This window comes from Chiloscyllium plagiosum, chromosome 3, assembly GCF_004010195.1.
Source record: "Chiloscyllium plagiosum isolate BGI_BamShark_2017 chromosome 3, ASM401019v2, whole genome shotgun sequence".
Taxonomy (NCBI): Eukaryota; Metazoa; Chordata; class Chondrichthyes; order Orectolobiformes; family Hemiscylliidae; genus Chiloscyllium; species Chiloscyllium plagiosum.
In genome coordinates, this window is record NC_057712.1 from 96,148,825 (window position 1) to 96,172,183 (window position 23,359).

At 39.0% G+C, this 23,359-nt stretch overlaps 1 protein-coding gene across 3 annotated transcripts in view; it reads left to right on the forward strand.

Moving 5' to 3' along the window:
* The first annotated feature begins 1,100 nt into the window (after nucleotides 1–1,100).
* mdn1 (midasin AAA ATPase 1) overlaps nucleotides 1,101–23,359 on the forward strand; it is a 190,443-nt gene continuing 168,184 nt past the window's right edge. For 2 of the 3 annotated variants that reach the window (XM_043686689.1, XM_043686697.1), the window contains exons 1-11: nucleotides 1,101–1,313; nucleotides 6,631–6,854; nucleotides 9,177–9,401; nucleotides 11,181–11,288; nucleotides 15,273–15,465; nucleotides 16,953–17,162; nucleotides 17,770–17,901; nucleotides 19,473–19,576; nucleotides 19,880–19,994; nucleotides 21,076–21,275; nucleotides 22,662–22,743. In XM_043686689.1, the coding sequence (XP_043542624.1) occupies nucleotides 1,218–1,313; nucleotides 6,631–6,854; nucleotides 9,177–9,401; nucleotides 11,181–11,288; nucleotides 15,273–15,465; nucleotides 16,953–17,162; nucleotides 17,770–17,901; nucleotides 19,473–19,576; nucleotides 19,880–19,994; nucleotides 21,076–21,275; nucleotides 22,662–22,743 (1,689 nt within the window). In that variant the 5' untranslated portion in view covers nucleotides 1,101–1,217. The remainder of the gene's footprint in view (nucleotides 1,314–6,630; nucleotides 6,855–9,176; nucleotides 9,402–11,180; nucleotides 11,289–15,272; nucleotides 15,466–16,952; nucleotides 17,163–17,769; nucleotides 17,902–19,472; nucleotides 19,577–19,879; nucleotides 19,995–21,075; nucleotides 21,276–22,661; nucleotides 22,744–23,359) is intronic. The other variant, XM_043686702.1, reaches the window with a different exon arrangement.

Here is a 23,359-nt window from a genome sequence, read left to right on the forward strand (position 1 = left end):
AGACCAGTATTGCACACAATATTCCAAAAGTGGTCTAACCAATGTCCTGTACAGCCACAACATGATCTCCCAACTCCTATGCTCAATGCTCTGACCAATAAAGGAAGGCGAAAGTGAGAACTGTAGATGCTGGAGATCAGAGTCAAGATCAGAGTGGTGCTGGAAAAGCACAGCAGGTCAGGCAGCATCTGTGGAGCAGGAAAATCGACGTTTCAGGCAGGAGCCCTTCATCAGGAAATAAAGGAAAGCATATCAAGCACCTTCTTCACTATCCTATCCACCTGTGACTCTACTTTCAAGGATCACTGAACCTACACTCCAAGGTCTCTTTTTTCAGCTTCTGGAGTATTGTTGGAGCTGCACTTATCCTGGCAACTGAAGTCTATTCCATCACACTCCTGACTTGCACCTTGTTGGTGGACAGTCTTTGGGAAATAGGAAGTGCAGAAATCACTGCAGGATTCCCAGCCTCTGACCTGCTCCAGGAATCACAGCAGTTCTTTGGTTGGTGTTTGTACGGTGAATAAACCAACAACACAGGCTCCTGCATAAACTTCCTGCTTCTCTGTCAGGGCGATGTAGTTCTCCAAATATTCTAAAAGTTTGCCCATTCAGCACCTCTCTTACTGCCACTTTCCAATTTGATCGTGCACTGCGCTCTGGCATGACTGTTTCAGCTCAACAAATTTGCATTTTAGATGGGATTATTCCATGTGGAAAGTCTGTTTGTTTGTAAAAAGGGATACAAATAATAAAATAGTTTTATAAAGAAAAGCAAGGAAGATTTCCTTGGTGGACGATGTTTCAGGCAATCGGCAAAGAATGGAGTTTTTTTTTACATTTTGCAATACACAATACAAAAGGAAAGGTTATTAAAAGACGTGGTTAAAATAAAACCAGCTCTGTAGCTTTAAAAGGTGCTGCACAATTGGAAGTTTGCATGTGTTGCAGGCTTAGAAATGTTTTGTTTGGGAGACTTAATCTTCACAGAATTCAGTGTTGCCAGAGGCAGTACGTGTGTGGGAGTTGCTTTGGGGGAGGTTATTCAGTTTTAAATGTGCATGTGCCCCGGAAGTGTTCTGCTCAGTCTCTTCCACGTGTGACTGTCCTATAGTTTGGAGCTGGTTGTGGAACATGCTGCTGCTGGCTGGATAACTCTCCTGGCCATTTCCCCCGTGCACCTCGTCCTGAAACCCTCCGGCAGGGTCGCTGCTACGATGGAGGACATGGAGTTTCAGTTCTCCTCTCTGACACTCATCGCCAGGTTAAAGGACAAGAGCGGCTGCGAGTTGAACAAATACTTGACCAAGCAGGTGAGTGACTCAGTGAGTGAATCCCAGCTTGGCCCAGGGCTGGAGCGTTGTGTGGTGGACTTTGGGAAGGGGCATAGGACCTTCATCTGCTCTCTTTCCCCCCCCCCCAGTTTGTCTTAACCTGACTTTTTTTAATCACACTCGGCGCCTTCATTCACCTGGTAAGGGTTCAGATAGATCACTCTGCAGTTGCAGCTGATTTTAATATTTAGACAAATGATTTCCAAACGAACTGTTACTGGGAAGAAAACAGTGCTGTGTCTTATACACTTTGCTGCAGTTCCTTCAGATGCTGCATGAGGCAAACTGAAACAGATTGGATTATTGGCCTTGGGTTATTTTTGGTCATTTAATCTGTGATGTGGTCTCCACAGTCAGGATTGCTGCTTAATGTCTGAGTTCTGTTGTTATTATGCCAGTGTTTTCTACTGATGCCTGAATTCTGTGAAAATGATGTGATGATGTAGCTTGATGGCAGTCTTCACATGACAAGGCATTAAAAAATCCCAAGAATACTAAATATTCAAAGGGCAAAAATGAGGAATAAACTAACATAATAATTGTCACCGGAGAAAAAGTGTTCAGGAAACTAATAGGTTTCAAGGCCAGTAAGTTCCTTACCCTTGATGGGTTGTATCTCAGGATGTTAAAAGGAGGAGCTACAGAAAGGAAGAGATGCATTGACAGTAATTTTCCAAGAATCTTTACAGTCTGAAAAATGCCCAGAGGATTGGAAAACTGCCAACGCAACACCTTCATTTGAAACGGAGGAAAACAAAACTGTAACAATAGTTCAGTTAGCTTAATACCTATTATTGGAGAAATGTTAGGTCTTAGTAAAAATCATAAATAGAATTTGAGAATTTAACACTATAGGAGAAGGCCATTTGACCCATTGTATCTGAACCAGTCCCGAATGAGCTACCCAGCTAGTCCCATTCACCAGCCCTATCTCTGTAGCCAGTTAAATTCATCTTTTTCAAATATATGTCCAGGTCTCTTTTGAAATCTCCCAACAGAATCCCCTTCCACCGCTCTCTCAGATAGACCTATTTGTAATTATGTTGACCTTATCATTGGTAGTTCTAAATATATGCTGATTTTCTGCAACTCGCATATGAAACCTAGCTCACTCCAAATACCAATGTTTTGTTTCAAAAAAACAAAAGAACTGCGGATGCTGTAAATCAGAAAGAAGATCAGAAATTGCTGGAAAAGCTCAGCAGGTGATTGGAGGAAGGTTTAGGGGAGATGTCAGAGGGAGGTTCTTTAAACAAGGAATGGTGCGTGTGTGGAATGCACTGCCAGAGATGGAAGTAGAGTCAGATACATTAGGGATATTTAAGCGACTCTTGGATAGGCACATGGAAGATAAAACAGTGAAGGTATGTAGGTTAGTCTGATCTTTAGAGTAGGATAAAAGGCTGTCACAACATCGAGAGCTGATGGGCTTGTATTGTTCTATGTAGTAAAAAGGATGTAATAGCACAGCATTTAGAATTTATATAATATCATCAAGCAGATGGTTGATTACGAAAAATGAGTTGGAAATGATGCCAGACAAATTTGTTACAATTTGTAGAGGAGGTAACAAGCAGGATAGATAAAAAGGAATCAGTGGATGTATGTGAGTTTCCAAAATGCATTTGATAATGTACTACACAAGTTTACTTTCTCAAATAAGAACCGATGATGTTCGAAGTATTATGTTAGCATGGTTAGATGATTGGTAACTAATAGAAGCCATGACGTGGAGATGCTCGTATTGAACTGGGGTGGACAAAGTCAGAAGTCTCATGGACACCAGGTTACAAACCAGCAGGTTCATTTGAAATCACAAGCTTTTGGAGTGCTACTCCTTCATCAGTTGAAGTAGGGGGAAGGAGCAGTGCTCCAAAAGCTTACAATAAATCTGTTGGACTGTGAACTGGTGTTGTGTGACTTCTGACTTGAACTAATAGAGGATTGGGGTAAGGGGACCATTTTCAGGACAACAATCTGCAACCAGTGAGGTGCCACAGGGATTAGTGCTGGGGCTGCAATTACATTATGTACAGTATTAATGACTTCAATAAGCGACATGAATGTACTACCACCAAATTTGCAGATCATACAAAAGTAGGTGGGAAGACAAGTGACGAGGATGACACACAGTCTACAGAAAGATACAGACAGGTTAAGTGAGTGGGCAAAACTTGGCAAATGAAATGTATTATGGTAAAATATGCTCTTTGGTGCAGTGATGAATTGGTTTTGGGGGGGGGGGGGGGAATGACTTCCTGTGCATAAATCACAAAGCTACTGTGTAAATTCAGTAGGTAATGGGGAAGGAAAATTTGAATAGTAGCCTTTTATGTCTCAGAAATGGAGTAAAAAATAGGGAAGGCTTGCAAAAACCATACAAAGTATGAGTGACAGCATACCTAGAATACTGTGAACAGTTTGGTCCCCTTTTAAGGAAAATATACTGGCTTTGCAGGCAATTCATAGACATTTGACTAGGTTGACTTGAGACATGAAGGGATTTTCTTATGAGGCGAGGTTGTGTAGGGCCTGTACTCATTGGACTTCAAAAGAATGAGAGGCAACCTCAGTGAAACATACATTTCTTAGGGTACAGACAGGATTGGTGCCGATAGGTTGTTCCTCCTTGTGGGAGAGTCTTGGATCGCAGGACATAATCTCAGAATGAGTGGTTGCCAATTAGGGCAGAATGAGAGATATTTTTGTCAGAAGGTAATGAATCTGGATTTGGTTACATCTGAAGGCTGTAGCTGCTGGGTTATTCAGTGTTGAGATAGATTTTTTAAATCAAGGGTGATGGAGAAAAGATAGGAAAGCCAGCTTAGGGATTTTAAATGATCCACTGTCTCCTCGAATGGTGCAGCAATGGGCAAAATGGCCGAGCCTGCTCCGACATCTTCTGGCCTTTGGTTGAAGAATTTAAAAAAAGAATCTGGCTGTGTGATAGACTGGAATAAAATTACAATTTTTTTTAATGTTGAATACCTGATAATTAGCAATACCGGGAAGTGAAGTTTGTCTGGACTGGAGGAATGTGAGAAGTTGCAGTACAGTCTAAGGCTTTGTATATGTGCTGACACTCTGCAAGAGATACTCATCTAGCGTTACTTCATTTTGTTCTCTCGTGACCAATGTCCACTTTCTCTTCCGGCAATAATCAAATTCTCTTTTGAAAGTCATGTTAATTCTGTCTTTGTGCTACTTTGAGACATTGTATTCTGGATCTTACCACTTGCTACAATTTTTTTTACAAAATCTGTTCAATCTGTTGCTTCCAATTTTTTTTGTTTCTCCAATGATCTTAAACCGAAACAAAAGGCACTGTTGCCAATGGGAACTCTTTCTGTTGAGCTACTTTGTCCAGACCCTCCCAATTTGAATACCTTAACCTTTCTCTTCTCAGGAAAAGAAGCTCAGTTTCTCTGATCTGTCTACGTAGCTGAAATCATTCATCATCTGAATCACAAGCCATTCTCATAAATCTTTTCTGCGCTGTCTTGAGTGCTGTTGCATCCTTCCAAAATGGTGCCTAAATTTGTAGGTGCTTGTCTAGCTGAGTGCGAATGTTTTTATTTCTATAGGTTTATCATAATTTCCTTGTTTATGTACTCTCTGACTCTATTTATAAAGCCAACGTCCCAATACCTTATTAACTGCTTTCTCAACTTGCCCCACCACCATCAATAGTTTGTGCATATGTACTCCAAGAGCCTTCTGCTCCTCCTTTTTACAATTCTGTTTTGTTTTTAATATGTATGTAAAATGGCTCTCCTGATTCCACTGACCAAACAGAATCAATTTTCTGCATAAAATTCCATCTGCTACTTGTCCTTCTGTTCTACCAGCCTAAATCGTCTTGAAGTCAATCGCTGTTCATTTCATGGTTCACAATATTTCCAGAATTTGTCATCTGTAAAGTTTTAACATTATGCCCTGCATGCCCAAATCTTAGTTATTAATATAGGTCAGGACGGTCAGGGTCCTAATACTAAACCCAGCAGAACCCTATGATGTAACCTCTTGCAGTCTGAAACAAAACAGTTCACGCCCATTACATGTCACTTAGCCAACTCTGCTGTCACTGTCGCTTTATTCTTAGAGTTTCATCTTTTGAGGACAAGCTTGTTCTGTGATATTTTATTCAACATATTAGCTTTAAGATCAACCAATTTATCCCATACCTTGGGGTATTGGTGAGATGGTTTGAATGTGGTGCAGAGTTAACTCGGCAGTGTGGGTTCTGGCTGTGTTAGCTCATGGAGGCTTATCTTCTTTCTTTACCCCATTCTCGTGGCATAGTATCACTCAAGCTATAGCATAACCAGCTGTGATTCAAATAGCGAGAGATGCTTGTGGTCCTTTGTGGACAGTGGATAATTCCCATCAAGGATCTCTGATTCCCTTACTGTTGTATCTAGTCCTGGTATTTGCCCCATGGCAGGGGTTTGAAAGAATGCTGAGGAGAATGGAAGAGGATATTTAACCTGGCATTGAAGGAAAGAGATTTGGTGGAAGTGGGACTTGGAAAATGGGATTTCAACTACACATGATTTGTTGGTGCCAGTTGGTCTGGAGGGAAGGCTTTGAACAGGCATCAATATCACTTCGAGAGACTGCTGCCAGCATTAAATTTGTTTTCTTTCCTGATTCCTGAGGGCTGAAGGGCAGTTAGTATTATTTTGTCAATAAGGGATTTTATATATCAACTTCGTGGGGCATTGAAGGCAGTATCTTAATTTGAGGCCATTTTTAAACAAAGAAATCTGATTGAATTGTTGACCTGATCTCTTACATCTTTCAGATTTAAAAGCTACAAAACATTTCTATAAAACTGTAAGATCTTTCAACATAAAACATTATCTGAAGGTTATTAAGAATTTAAAGGGTATAAATTCTTAATAATTTTCACCATGATAAGGAAGTACAAATTTGTTTACCTTTCAAAATGATAAAGGGTTTAAAATTACAGTTCTCTTGTAATCTGCACTGCGCTAATATGGTGACGTAGTCAATGTTTAACATTCTGAAAGGATAGAAGCAATAGTTTGGAATTCATAAACAGAGGGTCAGAGATATAATATTTGGAATAGAGAGCATGATAAAGTTATTTTAGAAGTAATGGTATTCACTTGCAGGATTGGGAGCTGAGGCAGAAAATGTATTCAAGTTTAGGTTGAATAGATGGATGATCTTTTCAAAATTACTGTCAACAAAAGTGTTGCTTCTCAAATGTTATTGGTGATATTTAAATCTACATCATGTGACTGTGTTTTTCTTTACCCCATGAATCTAGATTTGGAACAAGCAGGATCGGCAGTGTATCCTTAATACCTTGGCTCAACTTCTGCTGGATAAAGATTGCACACTGCTAATTGGGCGCCACCTCAGACCTTTGCTATTGGACCTTCTTGAACGCAATGTTCAGGCAATTAAAGGAGCCATATTCAACCATGATCTACATGAGAGGCTGTGTGTGGCAATGAGCAAGCTTATTGATATCAGCCCCGATGTCATTTCGTAAGTTATTACCTTTATAAACATTGGAATTTGGAAACAGAAGATGTTGGGTTGCTGTTGTACAGAATTGAATCATGTATTTTATTGCCATGCAAATAGCTGCATTGTAGCAAATACAATTTGGGCAGCTGGGGGGGGGGGTCTTGGCTCAATTAACAATTTACTATTTTTTTTTCCAAACTTTCACTTTTTTTTTCCTGTGCTGAGAGTGAACGGAAATTGCATACACTCCTGGTACCTTATGTTGCAACACATATATGGCCATTCTTTGGTATGCCACTATGTTGACAGGCCTTTCAATGTTAAGGTTTTTGCTGAGTCCCTCCCTGTTTTGGGGAAATGGCCACATGCAGATGGGATTCCAACATAATTCCTTTGCAATCTTAGCATCAGGTACTTATTGTGGCATGTGCAAGCTCAGTGCTTGCAAAATCAAATTATTAGTCGTTGGACAGGCAATGTCATTTAGATTTAGATTTTGAACACTGGATTGAAGTGACTGTGGGTTGGAGTTAGGTGAGTGCAGAGATGAAAGGGTGGTCAGTAATAAACCCACAAATATTGGGTTTGATTATACCTATAATGATTTGGGGTTTTTGAAGATTAATGCTTGTGATTGGGTGTCACTGTCAAAAGGCCAGCTTTTATTACCCATCCCTGATTGCCCTTGAGAAGCTGGTGGTGAGCCATCCTGAACTTGTGTAACCATATAATGTCAAAGGTGCAAGCTCCATGAACAGTCTCCACCACCATAGATGGTGAAACCTAGCAATTGAGTTCAAAAGACAAGGCAGAAGCATTTTCTTCCAACTTCAGCCAAATAAGCCATATGGGCTGCCTCCTGAGGTGCCAACCATTGCAGAAGCCAGTCTCCAGCCAGTTCAATTCACTTACGTGATATCAAGAAGCAGTTGAGTACACTGAAGGTCATCAACTGTTACAACAAGCCAGCTGAGGTGCTGAAGGTGTAGTCCAGGCTACCTGTGCCTTCTCATTCATCTATATCCGCCTGACAGTAAGTAAAACCCCCGAGTGTAACCATTTAATTTATGGAGAAAAAGGACAATGCTAATTCAGCCAATTACTGCTTCATCAGCAAGAATGGACAAGTAATTGACAGTGCAATTAAATGGCACCTACTCAGCAGTAGTCTGCTCGCTGATCTTCATTTTTGGTTTATTTTGGGTGGGGAGGACGGGAGTGGGAAGTGGTGAGAAACACTCATGGCTGATGTCAGGCACAGCTGAAAGGCAGGATGGTTATAGTTGTTAGAAGCCACTTGAACTGGAGGAGTTCCTTGGGGTGGTGTCGTGGGCCCAATGAACTTTGGCTGCTGCAGCAGGATCTGGACAACATTTTGGGTTGCACAGTGTATCATCAGCATTGCCAGGACTGAATCCTTCAACTTCAACACTTGGGTGGGTTTAGCATTAGCTGAAACTGATCTTGACCAACCATTGCAAATATTATGACCACAAGAGCAGGTCAGAAACTGGGAAACTGAACAAATAGCTTAGCTCTTGACTCTTCAAAGCCTGTTCACTATCTACAAAGCACAAATCTGCAGATTTGTGAAGTCAATCCTGGATAAGTGCAACACTTAAGAAGCTCAACGCTGTCCAGGAAAAAAGTAGCCCAGTTGATTAATGCCAGGGGAGAGAGGCAGACTGCATTTTAAAGTCCATAAGCGAGTGTTTTTGTGTTTTTTTTCCATTTTTTTTTCTTTCCATTTTGAAATATGTTACACTGTTTCCTCCCCAAGACTCTATGAAAGTCTAATTTATAAATGAACTGCAATAAATTTTCTCTCTCGCTCTCCCTCTCGTGTGTGTGTGTGTGTGTGTGTGTGTGTGTGTGTGTGTGTGTGTGTGAGAGATATCTCAAGAGTTCTACGCAAAGGTTTAAAAAAAATTTACAGGCAACGCTGCTTAGGGGGTATTTATAGATGGGACTATGAGTACCTTCACACGTATCACAATAAGGTTAAGCATTTGTGCTCCAGGTCAAGATCCATCGTTCATTTGTATGAGCTAAGTAGTAACCCTGTTAGTGCACATCCAGCATAATGAGTTTCAATAACTCCTCTGTTTTCAGATCTGGCTTGGGGAACATTGCTGATCTTTCTTGTTCGTGGACTGTAGAGTCAATACAATGCAAAGATTTGATTTTCCAGGAGCAAGATATCTTAAGCTCTGTTCTAGTGGTTCTAGAGTGACTCACTATTGGAAACATTTAAGGACATTTTAGAGAATGAAAGGCCTTTTATTTTTCTGTAATAGCAAGTTATTGATAACTTGTTTATTCTGTTTTCTCTCTTGGAAGGTTTGCTTTGCGATACTTCAAGGATTCTCCACCAGTGTTCCAGAGGCTTTTTCTGGAGAGTTCAGATTCCAGTGCAGTCCGATATGGTCGAAAACGCATGAAACTCCGAGACCTCATGAGTGCAGCGTATAGACTTCTGAAGGAAAACTGGATAATGTTCAGTAAATTATGGGATTGGAGTGTATGCATTCCGTTGTTGAGAAGTCATGATACCTTGGTCCGCTGGTATGTATCTTGATGCACGTGACAATAATAAATCAAACACTTTATTAGAGTTAACTACAGATATTAACCCATTGTGATAATTTATTTCAAACTGTTTGCATTGCTAAATAAAATGTCAATTTACTTAGTCTTATGGCACAGAGTAAACCCCCTCTCTTAAATCTTTTGCGTTGCTAGTTTAAAATTATCCCGTGCAGTAATCTGTGAAAATTCGAGAGGCCAAGAGCGATTTAAAATAAAAATTAACAACTTTATTTCTTAAAGTATAACAGAGAATAATTAACTAATAACTATTTATAACTCTTTCCTCTAACCTATCTTTTACTTTCCCTTCTATAATACTAGTCTGATAAAACCCCTGATTAAGATTTACTGAAAAATTCAAATTTCAAAACCAGCTAGCTGTCGAATCTTCTCTTTATATCTTCCTCTCTCGTCTTTTCTTCTTGAGGATTTCTGTTTTACATGTCACCTGATCAGTAAAAGTACCTTTTAAGAGATCTATTTTTTAGGCAGTCTGTACATGTTAGTGGCTTGGCAGTTCTCCCTCAATGGTTAGTATTTTCCCAGTCTTATATCTGCAAAACATCAGCTTTTAATATTGTCATATTAAATTCAAACCTGATTGGAGTTTGTTTCTTTTTTGGATATAATTTAAACTGATTGGCCTAATTCAAATTTGTTTTTGTCTCCAGACAGCCAGCTACACTAGCTGCTGGACCAAAAAGTTACATTATATCTTGTTCAGAACACTTTGGTGCTGTCAGGTAGTTCTGCTAGCTTTTAACTTTCTTAAAGGTATAGTGCATCCACATCTTCATAACAATAGGCAAAATATCTTTTCAAAATCTACTACTCCTTGTTATATATACTTTTGTAAAATTCAACTTCGCCGAGTTAAAAACCTGGTTAAATTAACCAGTTTGCAAACACGATCCAAATAATTGGAAACTAAGGCCACTTCAAGAATTATAACTGCTTTTCTGTCATGTACATTGTAAAGGTATAAAGAGTTTCAGAGAGCAGGTTGGCCTTTCACAAGAGACAGTGATCTTTGTAAATGTACAAGAGGCATAAAGCAAAATATTTTCTTAGAAGTATGAAACTACTTACCTGAATTGATTTGCTTAAACTTCTGTGAGATGATACAGCTGCTTTTTGCTTTTAGGGGCGTCAGAGACCACCAAGAAATCAATCATTTCACTTGAAGGGTTGGTTGATGTAGTTCACATGGTGTAACATGTCTATGCTTGGGCTTTAAGTTTAACCATGTCTGGTTGCTGACTCCAATAGATGTTTTACAACATTCCCAGTGAACAGTGAATGTGTCCTCCACTTCCTGAGTTTGGCAACAGTAGGCAATCTCCCTCGTCTGATGTAAGGAAATGGAAAATAGTGAAGCTAATGCAGCTGTGCGAACAATTTCTGACACTGATGCTTGAAAGTAAAATTGGTTTACCTGAAGAATGACATTGATTTGCCAAAATCAAAGCACATGATAACCACTCTATAATCGTATCTCTATAACATCCTTTTTAATGCTTTTTAACCTCTGATGAAACAGTCTCTGCTTTGTAGCTGCTTATTTGATTGAAACTATTTTATACTTTTGGATTTGAAAATGCGCAATATTTGAGCTTTTGCATCTGAAGTGAAGGAGGGACCATGCCTTACGCTTGCAAAACTATTTTGTCTGGTCACCAAATGATGAACCTTATTCCTGTCTGGTCCCTATGACATTGGAATACTGTACTTAAGCCATATTTCTTTTCTTTTCAGGTACACCGCTAGATGTCTTGCTGTTGTAACAAACATGAATGATGAACAAAAGAACAATTTCTTCAAGAAGATTCTCACTGCAGAAGAACTGACAACTTTTAGACTTCAGTAAGTTTGGCGCAGCGAGGTTAAATTGACTGAACTGAAGAATACATGGTCAGTTGTGTGACAGTCTGTGGTTTATTTTATTAACCTAATCCAACAAGATACACAATGAAATTGGGTCTTAGGCATTGGAGAACCAACTGGGAGCAGCATGGCAGCAGCTTGTATGTAATGTTCCACAAATCGGATGTAAAAACAAGCCGAAAGGTAGATTTGTTTGTGTGTTAATTTGGAAACAATTTACAAATCCTTACTAGTCTCTATCTCTGGGCATTGGTCTACGTCTAGAAAAAGTTTAAAAAAATACAGCGAAATTCACAGCTGACCTTGGAGGAACTTGTGTGGAGAGCTTACAGCACAGGAACAGATAAGTGCACAGTTTTTAAGTGTAAGTCGACAGTAGTGAGGAGTATGGGTTCTTTCTTGATTATATGTTTTATTGAAATCTGTCTCTTGATTAAATTTTAAAAATCCGAACCATGAGCACTGCTATTTTTCTGGTATCAAGACTGGCTTTAATGTAATGAGGAGTATGCTGGGTTCCAAGCAGTTAATTGTCATAGGGGGCTCTATAGTCAGAGGCACAAACACGTTTCTGTGGCTAGCAGTGAAAAATCAGAATGGTGTGTTGCCTTCCTGGTGCCAGGCCAAGTATATCTCTGAGAGGGTGCAGAATGTTCTCAAAAGGGAGACCGACCAGCAGGAGGTCATTGTACACATTGGAACTAATGAAATAGGAAGGGAAAAGGGTGGTATTCTGAAAGGAGAATATAGAAAGTTAGGCAGGAATTTAAAAAGGAGGTCCTCAAGGGTCGTAATATCTGGATTGCTCCTGGTGCTTCGAGCTAGTGAGAGTATGAATAGGAGGACAGAACAAATGAATGTATGGCTGAGGAGTGGTGCAGGGGAGAAGGGTTCACATTTTTGGATCATTGGAATCTCTTCTGGGGTAGAAGTGACCTGCACAAGAAGAATGGATTGCACCTAAATTGGAAGGGGACTAATATACTGGTATAGAAGTTTGCTCGGGAGGATTTAAACTGGTAAGGGAGGAGGGGCGCGGGCGGTGGGAGGGACTCGGGGAGGTACTGAGGAAAGAGATCAATCTGAGACTAGTACAGTTGAGAAATGAAACAAGTCAAACAGTCAGGGCAGGCAGGAACAAAGCAGAGATCAAGGTAGGACTGATAAATTAAGTGCCATTTACTTCATTGCAAGAGGTCTAACAGGGAAGGCAGATGAACTCAGGACGTGGTTAGGAACATGGGACTGGGATATCATAGCAATTACAGAAACATGGCTCCGAGATGGACAGGACTGGCAGCTTAATATTCCAGGATACAAATGTAACAGGAAGGACAGAAAGGGAGGCAAGAGAGGAGGGAGAGTGGTGTTTTTGTTAAGGAATAGCATTACAGCTGTACTGCGGGAGGATATTCCTCTGGTTACATCCAGGGAGGTTATTAAGGTGGAACTGAGAAATGGGTGATCACTTATTGGGATTGTATTGTAGACCCCCTAATAGTCAGAGGGAAATTGAGAAACAAATTTGTAAGGAGATCTCAGTTATCTGTAAGAATAATAGGGTGGTTATGGTAGGGGATTTTAACTTTCCAAACATAGACTGGGACTGTCATAGTGTTAAGGATTTAGATGGAGAGGAATTTAAGTGTGTACAATAACATTTTCTGATTCAGTATGTGGATGTACCTACTAGAGAAGGTGCAAAACTTGACCTACTGTTGGGAAATAAGGCAGGGCACATGACTGAGGTGTCAGTGCGGGAACACTTTGGGTCAACGACCATAATTTTATTAGTTTTAAAACTGTGATGGAAAAGGATAGACCAGATGTAAACGTTGACGTTCTAAATTGGAGCGAGGCTAATTTTGATGGTATTAGGCAAGAACTTTGAAAAGCTGATTTAGGGGCAGATGTTTGCAGGTAATGGGAAGCCTTCAAAAATGAGGTCATGAGAGTACAGAGACAGTATATTCCTGTTAGGGTGAAAGAAAAGGCTGGTAGGTGTAGGAAAGCTGGATGACTAGAGAAATTGAGGTTTTGGTGAAGAAAAAGAAGGAAGCATATGTCAGGTGTAGACCGGAGAGGTCGAGTGAATCCTTAGAAGATTACAAAGGCAGGAGTATACTTAAGAGAGAAATCAGGAGGGCAGAAAGAGGACTTGAGATAGCTTTTGCAAAGAGGTTAAGGAGAATCCAAAGGTTTTTTTACAAATACATTAAGGATAAAAGGATAACTAGGGAGAGAATAGAGGCCCCCACAGATCAGCAAGGCAGCCGATGTGTGGAGATGCGGGAGATACTAAACAAATATTTTGCATCAGTATTTACTGTGGAGAAGGACATGGAAGATAGAGAATGTAGGGAGGTAAATGGTGACATCTTGAAATATGTCCATATTACAGAGGAGGGCGTGCTGGATGTTTTGAAATGCATAGAAGTGGTCTAATACTTCTTGTGGTCTTGTTAATTCAGATTTTTCTGACTTTTGCCATGTATGTTTAACAATGTTTGCAATGTTTAACAAAAGACAGTTTTGTCTGATATAATTTATCCTGAAGTTATAATGCAGTCACAGTAGTGCAAGATGGTAATAATCGGTGCTCCAAATTTACATTATTGAACGCAGGAGGCTTGATTAGCACATTCAGCTGAAGTACAGATCTTTAATTTTTGATTTTCTGACAAATTTGGACAATAAGTAAAGCTAGCTGTTTTATACTGCCACTATGCCCAGCCACAGATGAGATAGCATCCCATTCATGGAAAATATCTTGATTGAAAAAATTGTTCTGCTTGTTACAGTGTGATATGGTACATGAATCTCAGTGTTTTGTGCTGCCAGTTACATAGGCTGCCTGACAACTGGCATATTGCTCGAAACAGCACCTTCTTTCATCTGTTTGCAACAGGGAGAGTACTAATTGTACTCCAAACCAATCTCTGCTTGTAAAACCAACAACACAATGCATAATGTTAAATGTAGATCTGCTATTAGATGTCAGATATTGAATTAAATCTGAATAATATCTGCTTAGAATTATGACAGCAATCATCTTAAGTCAGATTCATTTGCACTTGCAAGGAACTACGTATTCATGTGCAGGTCACTGCATTCCACAGCAAAGATTAGTATGTCCGGGCAATTTCCTGTTCTGAACTAAAGAAAAGCTTGGGTGTCAATAGTTCTCTGATATGTTCGATGTGGCACTGTCTCGGCCAATTGGAGTCGCCTTGCCAAGCAATCAGCACTTCTTTGTCATGTAGTAAAAATTTATTGCTTCCTTTTTAAGCTGGGCGTTCTTGTTTCTGTCTTGAGTGCAAATCAAAAAACACTTTTATAGCATGTCTTTTTTATTTGCCAGTCATTCTGCAGTTCTGTACTACTAAGTGACTATTCTTGCCAATTCTGGTTTCAGCATTAATTTGGAATTTGTATTGTTGCAGGTCATTAAACTTGATGAATTTTGTTGGGTGGCCTTGATGCAAATTGGTTATTTATTGCAATATGAAACTTGACACTTGACACATGAATACTGGTAAATGGGAGGGAACAATTGTCCACCATAACCAACTATGATAAATTAAAGTTGTGATCTTATTAATTGAGACTATTCTGACTTGTAGCTAATGTTGAGTGACAGCTTCTCTGTTGTCATGTAGTGGGAGAACATAGTTGCTTGTTCTGCACTGTAGACTTTATTTGTGATTTTCTGGGGATAGAATATCAAAGAAAAACATAATGCTGAATGAGTTTCTACCAAAGGATGACAGATGAATTCATGACACACATTCAATATAAATATGGTTTGTGTATTTGCAGCGACATTGCAATGTAGAACAGGATTCCAGTTTAGAACAATTTATTATTTTTTATCTTCGTGATTTAATACCCTTACTGATGTGAAGCTTGGATTTGTGATCTGCAATTAATTACTTTTAAATAAAAATGTATTTTACTTCATAGATTGTTGGAAGAAGCTCTGTCTCTCAATGTGGAAAAGGCTTTGATACTGGCAAATTCGAAGACTGCACTGTGGCAGAAAACAAAACCATTAAAATGTACACAAGGGCACATAATGTCTGGAGATTTATCTGAGAATGTTGTGCCTGTATGTGCAGTAGTGTTACCACGGAAACACCTCATCCATCAAGACCAGGTTGAATATTCATTAGAGTTGTATATTTCAAAATAATGGTTTTGATATCTTTTAATGCCAATCTGCCTTATTGGACAGACTTTGCACTCCTCTTTAAATTATTAACTTTAATTTTTTTTCTCTGCCAACTTAGTCATCCCAATGACTATTATTTATGTCCATTCAGGGTTTCGGAGTCACCTTTGTTGATCAACAGCCAATTACAATACTGACTCTCACATTAGCAGAGTCCACCATTCATTCATTCATTTTTTTTTGCTTGGACTTTTTTTTCGCTCTATTCTCATCTTTTAAATTCAACTTTGAATATTCTATATACTGTATTAGAATGACATTGGATATTTGTCAATGTAATAACAGAAACAGGTCATTCAGCCCAACCAGTTTGTGCTTCAACTGAGCTTCCTCCCGTTTTGCCTTGCTAAATCAATCATCGTAACTGTCTGTACCCTTTTTTTTAACCTTCTTACTGAACTAGCTTTTCCTTAAATGCATCAGTATTATTTGCCTCAATCTCTGAGAGATTCACATCTCAACACTTGGTGCAAGCAGTTTTTTTGTGAACTCCCTGTTCCACAAGGAGAGTTGCATTTTTGGTAGTTTTCTTTTAATAGTTGTGGTAGCTTTTGTGTGATCCTTAATGACTCTCAAGGTTCATTTTACTTGCATCTTCTCCCTGTATTAGATTTGAAGATTGAGTGAACAAGTGATCTTAAAAATGTGCCTGTTTCCCATGACTATGTAAATTACCATTACTGACATTTCAGTACTTCAGTTCCATCTCCGTCTACATCTTCAAGGTTTTCATTCTTCCATTTGATGCGAGCAGTGTTGGCTAAACCAGCACTTGTTGCCCATCCTTACCTCCTGAACTGTTGCTCAAACTGAAAACCATGATGTCAGCAATTAGAACTATTTCCACTACACACAGCCTCCTTTTGAGGTTCCACACTGCTCAGGTATTGTCTGTCATGGACAACACTAAACTCTCAAACTATACAAGTAAAATGAGTACACTCTAAATCCAAAATATACACTGTACAGTTCATTTTTTTAAAATGCTACTCATCTCCTATTATCACATTTAAATTCTATTCAGTACAGAATTGAAGTTTATGGTTTGTCATGCAGAAACTAATTTTTTTAAAAATTGCATTTGTAATTCTATTTAGTCCTGCAGATTACTAATCCACATTTTTACTTTAATTGTGGCCTGCTTATAGTCAGATTTGAATGTACATTTATGTAAATTAGCATTTTTGTAGAACTAGGTAATTGAATGTTCATGAAAGATATCAAAATAATGTCTTTGATGGCAATGCAGTTGAGTCTGGACTTTCTGAAGTTTTGAGCTTAGACCTTTCTTGATGCAGCAAGTTGACACTGCAACTCCATGTCTACTGGTCAACTTTGAGTAATTTGTAACCAAACCTTATATTTTTGCAAAGCTATTGTCTTTTATATATTTTTCTTATTCCCCTTCTCAGCTCATCAATCAGTCCCTTGTGTTAGTAGCCTCCACCTCCAATTATCTGCAGAGCTTGGCCATGGCAGTGACATCCCAGAAAGCCGTACTGCTGGAAGGACCAATCGGTTGTGGTAAAACCACTTTGGTCGAACATTTAGCAGCACTTACAGGTCGACAGAAGCCACCTGACTTTCTCAAAGTACAACTTGGAGACCAGACTGATAGCAAGGTAAGATTTCAGTGAAAAGAGGGGTAGTAATACAATTTTGTTTCTGCTCCTGGGCCTTTACTGATGCCAGCCTTTTTCCCCCCATTATTCTTTGCTTTGCTGAGATTAGCATCCCAGTTTATAAGAATTCATGTGCTCAATTGATCTTGCAGGATAGTCCCATGCTTTAGCATTGTTTTAACTTAATTTATTTTAAAGTGAAAAAAGATGTTCCCAGCTAAGAGCAAAGTTGTCTTTGCTGGCTAAACAGTTTCCAGATGAGATTAGGATTCTAGTAATACTCCAGATTATCTGCCTTTGCCTCCCTTTCCCCCCTGTCATTTTGCTTGCTTCCTTTCCCCTTGCCTTACAAAACAACTATGCATTTGACAGCAGTATCTGACTTCCTCTCATCCACTTAGAATGGAAGTCTCTTCCTGACTACCTCCACATGTTACTGTAAGGTTGCTTTTGAAGGTTTCTTCCCAAATGTGTATTTCACTGTGTTTTCTTCGCTATGTAATCCAAATTTAATAAGCTAACCTTTCTGGAGGGGCAGGGAAGTTGCATCTTTTAAGAATAATGAATTGCTTAAATTCTGAATTGCAGATGTATTTGTATGTTTTAGATGTTGCTGGGAATGTATCGCTGTGCAGATGTTCCAGGGGAGTTTGTTTGGCAGCCGGGATCCTTGACTCAAGCAGTTACCAATGGCTATTGGCTCCTCTTGGAGGACATTGATCATGCACCTTTAGATGTAGTACGTAACCCCTTGAAGCATTTATCATGGTTTAACACAAATGTAAAATTTTGATAAGTATAAATTTGTCCAATTCATGGTGTGCAGTGCAAGGCCATGGTGCTATTAGGTAATTTTCTTTTATTCAGCCTCTTATCTACTGTACAAATGATCAAGGCCCTTCCATTCAGAATGGGCTTCAGTGGCCTAAAATCTTCCATTAAAAGGAGAGCAAAATTATTCCAGTCACAAATGTTCTTTGGGACCCTGAGTAAGTTCTGACATTATGTATAGTAATAACCCAGGAAATTTACGCTTCAAATTTATTTTGGTTTTACCCTGCTCCAGTTGCTGTTCATTTCCCTACGACAGGTGCATAAGGCAACCAGAAATACAATGTGGAATCTGTGCACTATTATTACTATTAATTTTTACAGAATGGCTTGGAATTTTGAAACAAATTGAAGAACACAACTTAAACTAAATCAGTTGGCTTGCACAGTCTCACAATGATACCCTCTCTTTCTGAAACTGTTGGAAAGTTTTGTGGGGTAGGGTTCTAGTAGTGGAATGTACTGCATACCAGGAGGTGGGGGGCGCAGGGGGCTGGAGGGCGCAGGGGGCTGGAGGTGTAAGGCTTGACTGTTTCAGAAGTTGATATGTTTGTTGTACAGAAGGCAGACCTTACAGGTGTGTCCTCAGTTCATTTTTCTTTTTTAAAAAATGAGTAGACATCACTGCAATTGTGCTAGTCTCCTGACCTAGCTCCTCACTGGGACTTGAATGTGCAAATACTCCTGTGTCAAATGGAAAGAGGGTACGTAAAACACAATCAGGGTTGGGTACACCCACTGTGCAGCTGACTGGCAGATCTGGGCTATACTGAAGTAAAATTATATAGCATATAGATTGCTCTTCACGTAGTGCCCTCATCAGCTGAAGGTTGTTAATCAAGACTTCTGTATGATATCATTGAGTTATGAAAGCAGGCAGTAGAGCTTCCTCTGTTAGTACAGGGACTGAACTTGCACTGTCAGCGTAATTCTACATCATCCTCTGGCTGACTGAGTTAACTGGCCTCCTATTATTGATTTTTTTGCTTTTTGTGTAATTCTCCCGTCGGCAGGATCATTCTGATGTCGCATTCTGGGTTGATTGAATGTGGGTATTTCTAGTCCTCCTGGGGCATGATCAAGGCCCTTCCATTCAGAATGGGCTTCACTGGCCTAAAATCTTCCATTAAAAGGAGAGCTAAATTACTCCAGTCACAGATGGACCTGGATAGTTTGAGGCACAAAGCTTAAATCAATCATATATTCTAAATCAATTATTATTTTTGATAAGCTTTTTCTTTTCAATTTGAATTTTACAAAACAAGTATACCATAACGGTAGAGGTTTCTACAAAAACTTGCCAAAAGGTGCAAATAATGGAAAGTTGCAATGACCTTATCCACTCTTTTAGTAATTGCATGCAAAATGTTTAAAGCTGACAAATAAATACCTAACTTCAGATACCACTTAGTTGCATGTTTATGTGGATATTTTATTTTTCTTCAATGTTTTGACCGTAGTAATGCCTTTCCATTGCAGATATCAGTGCTGATCCCTCTCCTGGAAACTGGTGAACTTCTGATTCCTGGTCAAAGCGATTGCATAAAAGCAGCACCCGGATTCCAATTTTTTGCCACTCGGAGGTTGGCTACCTCACATGATATTTTCCTAATTGTGTGGGAATATCTAGTATAAATTTTTTTTAAAAAGTCAAAGAAAAAAATAAAATATAATGGAAATGTTTTCAACTAGTAGGCTTCACTGCCAAGCTCCATTGACTTGATTGAATTGAGAGCAAGCAAAAGTGCATTGCTGTGATTTCTTGATGAAGAAAATCTGCTATTAGGAATGGATATTTCATAACAGAAATTAAATTTGTGCTAGGTGCTGTTTTTCATTCCTCAGCTGTAAGTCATTGAGTTTGTATGTAACTTTCTTTTCAACAGATTATTCAGCAGCAGCGTTGGTTGGTATAGACAACAAAGCAGTCATGCAACGTTGCTTGATAAACTCTGGACCAAAATCCAATTGGACAGCATGAACAAGGCAGAGCTAAAGGAAGTGAGTATGTTGTACATTCATCTGCTGCTATGGTTCTATTGAAATTATGCCCTTCTCCCACCTTGAGCACCAGCCCCCCCAAAAAACAGTCATAACCTCATTCTGGTATTGAGACCAAAATTGTGGTCATAATTCTCAAAACTATTTTGTGCTTCATTATGTTCTGTTATGCCATGTGTGATTGAAATTCTGTCACTAGCATCATCCTGAAAATTAAAATCACTTCATATTAAACGTTACTCAATGATTACTCGTTCTGATAGTGTCACTTTCTGGAATCTTTTCTTGTTTATACAACTTACTTGCTGTTTCCCAAACCCTGACTCTGTCTCCAGCTAGTTGATACCTTGCTCCCTGTACCCAAGACTATACAAATTAGTGCGAGAAACCAGAAGTGGACCCCATGTAAACCCACTGTTAGCTTTTTTTTGTCTCGTTGGAGGAAATACTAATGATCTTAATTCTTTCTCCGAATTGAAATGTGCAGTTTTTGTAAAGCCTGCCAAGTTAGCTCATTGTTGTCTCAACTGTCTTTTTCAACTTCAGTACATTCAATGCTGAAGCTCAATGTAAAAATTTAAAGACCCCTTTCTTTCACAATAAGGGCTCATCACTTTTTAAGGGAGTTTCAGTATTAACAATGCCTGACACCCTGTGAGCAGATATTTGAAAATATAAGCTTACAAAAGGAAATGAGGAAAGGGATAAAATAAATCTTCACATAAACATAAGCCCTTACACAAATGTTTTGACCATGTCTGCGGAGACTTAGGGACAAGTTGTAACAGAATATTTGATTCCTATTTGTTTTTCTGATTGCTGTTTAGTTATTTTAGATGGTAAATCTGTTTGAAGTACATTGCCTTGGGCTAGATTCTGTTTTCTCTTGGATAAGACCTCTGGATATCAGGCACGTTTCTGTGAAGTAATTTGAATTGTACTATTCATTTATGACAAAGCCGAACATCACCAGATAGCTTCACTGCGGAAGGGAATAGAGGGAAACCAAGCACATCTTTTGACGAGTGTTTGTTTGAATATTGTATTCTTTTGAAATTTATAATTTGTAACTTGTTTACAGGTTTTACTAAATCGGTATCCAAGCCTAGAAATAGTAATAGATCGTCTTTTGGACATTTATTGCCAGTTGACTGGCACGAAACATCAAGGGTCACAGGTCAACTTGGATGGGAATCATGAAAACAAACAACCACCTGTTCAAAGTGAAACAAAAATTGATGATAAAGAAGTGTGCCTTGAGGGAAGAGGCTTATCTTTAAGGTTTGCAACACTTTGTTTTCAGTAGTGACTTGTATTGTATTCTGATAATCTGTGGTGAGTGCAATGACATTGAAGAGTGAACTTTTGTCCTAGAACTGGAAATTTTGATTGCTCTGTTTTATCCCTTCCTTCGGTTACCTTGGCTGAAAGCATTCCACTCCTGACTCATCAAATACTGGATGAGGTATCGGCTAGCTTAGGTGGATGGTTTGCATTGCAGAGTGATGCAAACAGAGGGACCCTATGGTTAAAGTCACCACCAGTTGTCTGTTAATGAGAGAGCTGACCTATGATTCTTCCACAGCTGTAGCAATTTTATTTTTACAATTATGGTCTGGGATGCACAGCCTGAGGGTCTGATGGAGGCAAATTCAATTGAGGCATTAGATGATTTAGATAGCAACAATGTGCAGGACTATTGGGAAACGTGAGGAGATTGACAACAAGTCAAAAAGCTTACAAGCCGGTATAGACACGTGGGCTGAATGGCCACTTCCTGCATCATAGCAATTCTGAGATAACCCTGAACATTGTTCCGTTTTTTCAAATTTTCTATCCAGTTCAACATTGAAACTTAATCATCTTTTCAGGTAATGCAGTTCAGTGATATGCCATTGTTTTAAAATACAGTTTGTCATGTTTTCCCCCTTGATGTCAATGAATCATGAAATAAGAGTGCCCCAAAAAAAATTTTTAACTCCAGAAATTGAGACTGCATCTGAAGTATGATTGTTGTGCAATACCCTTTACAAACACTCAACCTCATGAAGTATCCCTGTTGTCTTAACTCTGTTTTCTTAGCTGATGAGGTTGCAGGTGATTCCTTTTAAGCTTTCTGTACATTTTACCAGATGTGATTCTTTCCATTTTTATCTTTCCCTAAGACACGCAACTACAGAATGAGTCACTTATTCTTTCCACTGAATCTGAAGAGAAACTCAGGTTCGTTTCCATCCCTTCTCCTTGGACTGCAGGAAAACTGGAGAATTCTTTCCACTGAGGAGTTTGCAAACTAACTGCCTTTCTGCTGATGTGACACTTCTGAACTGAAACTTAAAAGAAACAATATTTTTAAATTGATTCCACAGAGTGGTTAACAAAAACCAATTTACCTCTACTTTAGACTCCAAAATGATATGACATTTTTAAAAATCACTCCATATGGAACGTGATCCTGAGCAACAGATCCTAAGTACTTTTGGATGGGTGTGGAAGGTGGGCAGGGGAGGTGGGGGTTTGTGTTATAAAGACAGGTTATATTTGACAAAGTAAGTCTTTAGCTTAATACTGCATGGTTAATGGTGATGTTTATGATCATTATTGATCATTAATTTAGTGTATATTCTACAATTTTATATTAAATTCTTTTACTTTTCTTGGTTTTAGAGATTTATTGAAATGGTGTGAACGCATCATTGATAATTTTGATTGCACGTCCTCTTCTACAGCACTTCACATCTTTCGGGAGGTAAGGAGAAAGTGAATTTTTTAACAGATGGATGTGTGAAAGATTGGTAACACCCTTTTCGCACAGTGTGACCTAGTGTAGGATCTGGTCTGATGAAAAGACATCAGCCTGAAACGCGAATAATTTTTCTTCAGCGAAGCTATCTAACTCCAAACTACTTAAGTTGCTTTTTTTTTAATTTCTGATTTCCAGCAACCACTGTTGTTTTCCAATTTTTGCATTTTTTTAATTTTCCCTAATTCTGATTTCAATCTAAAACTACATTTGTTTAAGTCCTAGATTTTACGGTTACTTGATATCTTTCATGAATTGTCATCATTTTAAGGAGCTATTCACTGCTTTTTTTTGTGGGGGGGGGAGGTGGTGAATTGTACGTTCTGATGTCAGTGAAATGAAACCCAGCACCCTCCCAAACCCAAGACCACATCTATCTAGAAGGATAAGGTCAGCAGATACATGGCATTATGACCACCTTCAAGCTTCCTTGCAAACCAGTGATGACACTGATTTGGTAACATATTGCTGAATCTTCAGTGTTATTGAATAAAAATTCAGGAAGTTCTTCTCTCATTTTCTCTCTTGTGGCCCTCGGGCCTTCTCCCCCCCCCCCCCCCCC